The sequence below is a fragment of the Salmo salar genome, chromosome ssa19 (genome assembly GCF_905237065.1).
Source record: "Salmo salar chromosome ssa19, Ssal_v3.1, whole genome shotgun sequence".
In the NCBI taxonomy this organism is placed as follows: Eukaryota; Metazoa; Chordata; class Actinopteri; order Salmoniformes; family Salmonidae; genus Salmo; species Salmo salar.
In genome coordinates this window covers 17,193,277-17,202,658 of record NC_059460.1, presented here as the reverse complement: position 1 = coordinate 17,202,658, position 9,382 = coordinate 17,193,277, and the positions used below count along the sequence as shown (strand labels likewise).

At 41.1% G+C, this 9,382-nt stretch overlaps 1 protein-coding gene across 4 annotated transcripts in view; it reads left to right on the top strand.

Moving 5' to 3' along the window:
* The first annotated feature begins 470 nt into the window (after nucleotides 1-470).
* The window catches only part of ccny (cyclin Y), a 72,953-nt gene continuing 64,041 nt past the window's right edge, over nucleotides 471-9,382 (top strand). For 2 of the 4 annotated variants that reach the window (XM_014157365.2, XM_014157363.2), the window contains exon 1: nucleotides 472-1,126. In XM_014157365.2, the coding sequence (XP_014012840.1) occupies nucleotides 973-1,126 (154 nt within the window). In that variant the 5' untranslated portion in view covers nucleotides 472-972. 4 annotated transcript variants of the gene reach the window in all.

The window sequence follows — 9,382 nt, the reverse complement described above, 5'->3', positions numbered from 1 at the left end:
ACTAATCCCAGATAATCTCACAGAGGCATTTACTGTTAACAGCAACAGGCCATTTTCAACCTCATTCAATAGGAATACAATAGATTAACGGATGGCTGGTCTTCAATCAATTGATGGGAGATTCAAATATAATTTTGAATATTGTAGAATGTTTTGAATGGCACACAATTATGAGCAGAGACAATGTTTTTGTTTGTACATGTTTTATGACCTATGCACATGTATTGATTGATTTTACAATTGGGTCACAATTTGTGTACATTCTTTGATACAATAAATCTAATCTACGCATTTAAACATGATAATAAAAAGAACAGTTATTACTGTGTAGCCTAGATAGGGCTACACACCATTTCCTAGACCTAGAGAATGTGCGCACTACTTGAAGAGAGGGAAAAGTAAACCTAGGCTACAGTATGGTATGGTCCTTTCTCACGTATTTCAGCGAGCTAGTTTGTAACCACCCACTTGAACCGGAACCTTTTCCATCAAACGGCTACAGTGTTGCTTGCTGTAAGTGTTGCTTGCTGCACTGACAAACGGATGCGTCTGTTACAATGTAGCGCTGTATCTTGAACGAGATCAGAGTGTTATTCGAATAGTTCTAAAATTATTAAAACGACATTGCAGATTTGGTTCAAATTGTAAGGCAACAGCCGACGGTAAACCTGGAGATTGCGTGGGCAGAGCAGATTTCTGGGTCCGCGGGGGGATTTGGCTCAGGGGGAGTAGCCTAGCATTCTGATGTATTTGTTCCTTCTAGTTTTAAATGGCTCTATGTTACAGCTGCCGCAAGTCAGGACCGGACAAGGGTGTGTAATCGAACGAATATTTCTGCAGTTCTATCTACCCGCGCGCTGACAAAGAATCCGCGTTTACGCCCCATCTCTCTCATCCATCCGTTTCGAGACCTAGGAAGACGCTGACGGAAAATATACTTTAGCCTTTCTAGCCTACTACAGGGACCTAACGATGGGGAACACCACCTCCTGCTGCGTATCGTCGAGCCCCAAGATCCGGAGAAATGCCCATTCGAGGCTAGAACCCTACCGCCCCGAAGCGGAGCTGAGTAGAGAGGATACGGGCTGCAACCTACAACACATCAGCGACAGAGAGAATATGGACGGTAGGACATAAATCATGTGTTCTTCCCACACTCATGCGAGGTTTAAGTGTTATTGAATGTGATTTTAATAGCCTATATTTGGTTAGGCCTATAACATGTTAGGCTAAAGGAAATTGATGCTTAATGTCTTGATTATGGAAAACTCCATTTAGATAGGGCAATGCACATGAAACAGAAAAAACAACTAAAACAAAAACTGTTTTTGCAATGCAGTCATTTCCCTTATACCCAGAAAAAAATCCCCTAACTTGCTCATTCAGTTATCCATTATGAGAATACCCCGCACCCTATTCCCAAGGCTCAATAGTGCACTATATAGGAAATAGGGTGCCATTGAGAATGCATCCTGTGACGTCTGTCAGTGCCTGTGGGACCGGGGCTGGGCTGGACTGCCTTCCTGGGTTTGTGTGTGTGTTGGTCGGAACTGGGGAGAGTCTAGTCCTCTACTCTGGGCCCCTCCATAGGGCCCTTCCATGCAATGGGTGTGTTATGGGAGGACCAAAGTACTTTTGGTGTGTGTGTGTGTGTGTGTGTGTGTGTTAGTGGTGTGCGGGTCAGCTGTTTGTTCACCCGCACCAGCTTGCAATTGCTAATAACCAATCCGCAACCGCCCGACTGTATGTGAAAATCTGAGGCCTGCACCTGACCCTAACCTGCTAATATAGAAAATGCGCTGTGGGCTACAGTCAGATATTGCAGAACGATTTTCTTTTGACAGGGGGAGCAAGATTTTTTGTTGCCTGATTTAGATGTTTCTGCTGATAATTTCCAACATTTTGGTAGGCTATTTGTTAGTCAACTTGTCTAGAATTAAGTACATGCAGCTTCTCTTCTGTCATTATATGTTGCCCTAGAAGACTAAATAAACCCTCACCATAATAATATCATAAATCAATAGAATTAATGCTTCAATCTAGTTGACATTGGCTAAGCTCTCTGTCATCTCTGCTTCTTTCGCAGAGCAAAGACATTTAGGGACCTGGGATAAAATGCAATACAAAAAATAAATAAAGCCAGATTTTCAGTGCAAAATTTCCAAGTGACATCAGTTTGACCGGTTGTAAGGAAGTAGAACGCTTTGAAAGGGACCCAACATGTTTCTGGTAAGATTTCAGTTTCGCTTGGATTTCTTATTGTATGTAGTTGAAATAGCCTACAATTAGCTTTTATGAAGCTGATAATGATAGCACCTCTACAGATGGTATCTGTGGCAGGTAGCCTAGCGGTTAAGAGCATTAGGACAGTAACCAAAACGTCGCTGGTTTGAATCCCTGAGCCGGCAAGGTGTAAAAATCTGCCGCTCTGTTCTTGAGCAAGGCAGTTAACCCCCAACAACAACAGCTCCCCAGGCGCCGTGGATGTGGATGAAAGGAGGGGTTGGGTTAAATGTGGAAGACACATTTAGGTTAAATGCATTCAGTTGTGCAACTGACTAGGTTTCCCTTCCATTTCCTTTATCTAACTGTGCATTTGCATTCTCTCAAGATGGTGAAAGAAATGCATCATATTTCTTCATTCCTGTTCCTGAGTAAAAATGTTGCTTACATTTAGTGTATCATTTTACTGCAATAAATGCTACATTTTGCAGAAGTTAATATTAAGGTTATGTGAGATGTCATAGACCTACAGTCAGTGTCCAGATTTCAGTTTAATTTAAGAAGAGGGGGGGGGCATTATACATACATGCATACATACATACATACATACATACATACATACATACATACATTAGCAGTCAACATTTTGGACACACCTACTCATTCAAGGGTTTTTCTTTATTTTACCTATTTTCCACATTGTAGAATAATAGTGAAGACATCACAACTATGCAATAACACATATGGAATCATGTAGTAACCAAAAAAGTGTTAAACAAATCAAAATATATTTTTTATTTGAGATTCTTCAAAGTAGCCACCCTTTACCTTGATGACAGTTTTGCACACTCTTGGCTTTCTCTCAACCAGCTTCATGAGGAATGCTTTTCCAACCGTCTTGAAGGAGTTCCCACATATGCTGAGCATTTGTTGGCTGCTTTTCCTTCACTCTGCGGTCCAATTTATCCCAAACCATCTCAATTAGGTTGAGGTCGGGTGATTGTGGAGGCCAGGTCATCTGATGCAGCACTCCATCACGCTCCTTGGTCAAATAGCCCTTACACAGCCTGAAGGTGTGTTTTGAGTCATTGTTCTGTTGAAAAACAAATTATAGTCCCACTAAGAGCAAACCAGATCTGATGGCGTATTGCTGCAGAATGCTGTGGTAGCCATGCTGGTTAAGTGTGCCAAGAATTCTAAATAAATCACACACTTTCACCAGCAAAGCACCACCACACCATCACACCTCCTCCTCCTCCATGCTTCACGGTGGGACCCACACATGCAGAGATCATCCGTTCACCTATTCTGCGTCTCACAAAGACACGGTGGTTGGAACCATAAATCTCAAATTTGGACTCATCAGACCAAAGGTCAGATTTCCACTGATCATGTTTCTTGGCACAAGCAAGTCTCTTCTTCTCATTGGTGTCCTTTAGTAGTGGTTTCTTTGCAGCAATTTGACCATGAACAGTTGATGCTGAGATGTGTCTGTTACTTGAACTCTGTGAAGCATTTATTTGGGCTGCAATCTGAGGTGCAGTTAAATCAAATTAACTTCTCATCTAAAGCAGAGGTAACTCTGGGTCTTCCTTTCCTGTGGCGGTCCTCATGAGAGCCAGTTTAATCATAGCGCTTGATGGTTTTTGTTACTGCACTTGAAGAAACTTTCAAAGTTCTTGAAATGTTCTGGATTGACTGACCTTCATGTCTTAAAGTAATAATGGGCTGTCGTTTCTCTTTCTTTATTTGAGCTGTTCTTGCTATAATATGGACTTGGTCTTTTACCAAATAGGGCTATCTTCTGTATACCATCCTTACCTTGTCACAACACAAGTGATTGGCTCGAACGCATTAAGAAGGAAAGAAATTCCACAAATGAACTTTTAAGAAGGCACACCTGTTAATTGAAATGCATTCCAGGTGATTACCTCATGAAGCTGGTTGAGAGAATGCCAAGAGTGTGCAAAGCTGTCATCAAGGCAAAGGGTGGCTACTATGAAGAATCTCAAATATAAAATATATTTTGATTTGTTTAACACATTTTTTTGGTTATTACATTCATTCCATATGTGTTATTTCATAGTTTTGAAGTCTTCACTATTATTCTACAATGTGGAAAATAGGTAAAATAAAGAAAAACCCTTGAATGAGTAGGTGTGTCCAAACTTTTGACTGGTACTCTCTATATATATTTTTTTAAATTTATTTTAAAATTTTATCCAGTCGGATAAACACTCCAAACAGCCTACCCGACGCTCAGAGGCATCCACTTGGACCTAAAGCATACCATTACCTCCTTTTGTATCACATTCCAAGGATAAAACGGGGAGACAAAAATGCTTTTTTTTGGTCCCCAGGGAAAGTTGCACCCCTGATTTGAAGTCCCCTTCTTGTGACAGTTGCCTCACAATCATCACACGTAACATAGCCGAAACTGCTATCATTCTCTTTTACCACTTCATCAAATCTTTTCAAAACATTACTTTTATGGCCATCTCTTCTCTTTATTTTCAACTCTCCTTTTTGCAGCTTTTCTCTTCATGAATTAAACTCTGACATTGTCTATTTTGCCTCGGTGGATTGGCGTTCACTTTTTCTGCCCGTTCCCAAAAGCATTTGGTGGTTGGTGTGTAGGCTATTTAGTGTGTGTATAGTTAGGCCCCAAAGCTTAGGCTTATGCACTAATGCCAAATAGCCTAAAATAATGAAATAAAAACCTCAATGTAGCCTATAGATATAAATTGCACAATAATTATACATTTATGGATTTTTTTTCAAGTGGCAATATGTCACTTTTTGGGCGACCTGACCAAATTCACATCGAAATGTGAGTTATACATCTATCATTCTACTTGAAAGCAAGACTAAAGCGGTAGATCTGTTCTATGTGTGCTATTTCTATGCTTCCCGTTGTTTAGTTTTAGTTTTTTTACTTTCGGTTTTGTACACCAGCTTCAAACAGCTGAAAGAACCATATTTTTGCTTATGGAAAGTGTATTTCACAGTGGTTTAGATGGTACAATGATTCTCTACACTATAGTAGCTTATTCTGTCACATAAACTGAAATTAAGCAAACTATTACGTTTTAGCAACCAGGAAATGGCTGAGCGATTTCTCCATAGTGCAACTTTAAGGAAGGCTATTGATTTGTCTTTATTCAACCCGCCCCCCGCCCTTCATCCACACAGTATGTCATGACTTTAAACCCGCCCGCCCCGTGGATTTAACCGCGGGGGCTGACGGTTGTGAGTCAACCCGCGCATCACTGTTGTGTTTGTGTTTATCCCACACCAGCCTGTGTGTGTTTGTGGAGCTGTCCAGGCTACAGCCCTAATCTGGTGTGAGTTTAATGCAGCGAGTGTGCTCTACAGCTGTTAAATGTTTTTAAGCAAGCAGAGCTCCCTTCCAGACAGGCAGCCTCCCTCCACTAATGCAATTTATGCCTCTAAAATGAGACGGACAGAATAAAAGGATCATGTGAGAGCAGACGCTGTTTAGGGGCGAGAGGAGAACTGTGAGTGGAGATCTTAGCTGGCACAGGTATTCTGTGGAAAGATCAATGTATAACCTGTAGTTAGGACATTTATAGCCCTGTCATAGTATTGTGTTGATGAAAATGTCTGGGGGTGAGGCTGACGACACTGCTCGCGCGCCAACGAGCATCTGCGTTGCCAAGGGCTAAAATAGAAATCAGTTCTATTTCTGACGCAGATCGCGCTGCAAGTCCTGCCTCTCCCATCTCCTCATTGGTTTATAGAAGCAGGTACCCACATGCCATCTCCTCATTGGTTATACCCACGTGGGTGACTGAAAGACGAACGAGGTCAGTGGCGTTAATGCACCTAATTTATGAAAGTTGCCAATCGCAATATTAAAGTCAAGAGAAGAAAAAGCCTAGAAGGAGGAGAGATGACTAGAAACAATTTGGTTGATCGTTTTATGTGTGGATTAATTGTCAGAGTAGAGGACCTTGTGCATTTCAGGTAAAATAACTCAATATTTATATCCCAGGACAAATTAGCTAGCAACAGCAAGCTAGCTAGCTAAATTGCCAGAAATGTTTAATGCTTTTTGACCTGTCCCCAAGAGTTTGTTTTGATATTTTAACCTGCATGTTGTGATCGCGTTTGGTGTGGGGGGACAAAATACATTTTTGCACGATGGCGCACGTGCGCAGCCGGTTTGGGTTCCGTGTAAGCCTATAATGATGAGATGTAGATTTTAGAGCCCGACCGATATGGTTTTTGAGTTCAATTTTTTGGGGAAAAAATTACCTATACCGATATATGGGCCCGATATACTGTTTTACTACAGGGAAATGAAAACATGTCATTTTTCCATACTGAAATCTCATCAATTGCCATCCAAAAGAGCAACTGTCCAATAACTATGCTTCAAATGTTGATTTAATGCATTGTGACAATAATGACACATCATGAGAATGGCCAGAAGTGTTCAGATCAGCCTGAGATTCCCTTTTCTCATCCTGTTTATTCAATATCAGTTATTTTGGATTTACCGGCAGGTATCGATATAGAGGTAAAAGGCTAATATCGTCTGTTAACATCGGTGAACCGATATATCGGTCGAGCTCTAGCTGATTCAGTTTACCAGGAGAATGTAGGATGATTGCAGTGAACAGGTATACAGGTAGCCTGGAATCCAAACTGAATGTTGCTCTGTTTCATTGTGAAGCAATGGTGAAAAGGAGCGATAGTCAGTTTGGATTCTAGGCTATTAGGACAATTTGAGAATACAGACAAGTGATGATGAATAATGACCTATAAGTAATAGTATCATCAATGTGTTAGTAGCACATGTGTGAGACCTGTGTGTGTGTGAGAGAGAGAGAGAGAGACCACTGTGATGTGATGAGTTGGGTGGTGTCTCAGACAGTTTGTCCAGTCAGTAAACCCCTGGGAAGCTGCATAGGAAATTACTAATGTGATGAGTCACCAGTCATTAACACCAGCATTGTTAATGAGACCTCTTTCTGCGGCCCACATGGCATCCTATTCCCTATTTAGTGCCCAACTTTTGACCAGGGCCCACAGCACTCTGGTCAAAAGTAGTGCACTACATAGGGAATAGGGTAGCATTTTGGGACGTAATCTGTGATTAACAATCAGAGAAACCAACCGGTATTCACATAACACAGATGTTGGGTAAAACAACACACTACAGCCTCAACTCCTCACCCTGTTACCTACCCAGTGCTTTAACTCAGTATCCGGAGTTCCTGGCTTCGGGCACATGAATTCAGTGATGTCAAATAAATAATTAGTCACATGCTTCGTAAACAACAGGTGTAGACTAACAGTGAAATGCTTACTTACGGGTCTTTTTCCAACAATGCAGAGTTAAAGGGATACTTCTGGATTTTGGCAATGAGGCCCTTTATCTAGCAGGTACCTATAGGCATCCAGTCATTGCGCTAATGCTAATTAGCAATGGCTCGCGAAACTACCTCTAACTGCCTTCATACTGGACACAGAGACATAAAAATGGTATCCGTGAGTTCATCTGACTCTGGGGAAGTAGATAAAAGGGCATTGCCAAAATCTCGAAGTATCCCTTTAAAGATACAAAAGCAAATACAAAATTTAAGTAGTGACACAAAGAATAAATACACAGTGAATAATGAATAGCAATAATGAGTAAACATAACATGGCTATATACAGGGATTACCAATACAGAGTCAATGTGCAGGTGTACGAGGTAATTGAGGTAGCTACGTTATGTAAATATGGGTAGGGGTGAAGTGAGTGCAAATAAAGGTCAATGCACATTTTGGGGAATATTCAGAGGTGGAAACTTTCCGTGGGAATATATGGGAATTAACGGAAATATATCAAATGTTATTTGTTACATACACATGGTTAGCAGATGTTAATGCAAGTGTAGCGAAATGCTTGTGCTTCTAGTTCCGACCATGCAGTAATATCTAACATAATCTAACCTAACAATTTCACAACTACCTTATACACACAAGTGTAAAAGAATTAATAATAATATGTACATAAAAATATATGAATGAGCGATGGTCGAACGGCATAGGCAAGATGCAGTAGATGGTATAGAGTACAGTATATACATATGAGATGAGTAATGTAGGGTATGTAAACATTATATAAAGTTGCATTGTTTAAAGTGGCTAGTGATGCATTTATTACATCAATTTGTTCATTATTAAAGTGGCTAGAGATGAGTCAGTATGTTGGCAGCAGCCACTCAATGTTAGTGATGGCTGTTTAACAGTCTGATGGCCTTGAGATAGAAGCTGTTTTTCAGTCTCTTGGTCCCCGCTTTGATGCGCCTGGACTGACCTCGCCTTCTGGATGATAGCGGTGTGAACAGGCAGTTGCTCGGGTGGTTGATGTCCTTGATGATCTTTTTGGTCTTCCTGTGACATCGGGTGGTGTAGGTGTCCTGGAGGGCAGGTAGTTTGCAATTTAAATGTAGATGTTTTTTGCATTGGATATATTTATCATGTCATATGGAGACAAACCTTTTACCTTATCATAAGTAGACATAATTGCAAATGATTAAATCCTTTCAATAGAAATGTAAAACTATTTAGTAATGAATTGAACTTTAATTAAATGAGTTGACTCTTCACATGGATGATTTCACTGAACGACAAAAGAAAGGGAATATTGAATGATTCCAAATGATCCATCGCATCTCCCAAAAACGTTTTCAACATACATCTGTAAAGTGATAGTCTAGAAATGACAGCTTTGGTTGTCTTCCTCTTAGGCTTCCATGTCTGGAACTCCTCAATGTCCACCTCTTGAACATCAGACTCTGAGGCCTCATCTTCACTGTCACTTTCCAACCTTGTTGAGGATGGCTCGTTGTCAGGCTCAAAAAGCCTCAGATTTGCCCAGATAGCCACACATTTTTCAACCCTTGTATTGGTCAGCCTGTTGCGTGCTTTTGTGTGTGTGTTCCCAAACAAGGACCAGTTGCGCTCTGAGGCGGCTGGTGTTGGTGGGATTTGGAGGATGATGGAGGCAACAGGGGAAAGAGCCTCAGATCCACAAAGTCCCTTCCACCAGTTGGCTGATGAGATATGTTGGCACGACTGCCATATTGCATCTCTATCCCAGACACGGTAGTGATGACACCATAGGCCTTGTTGATCTCTGCAC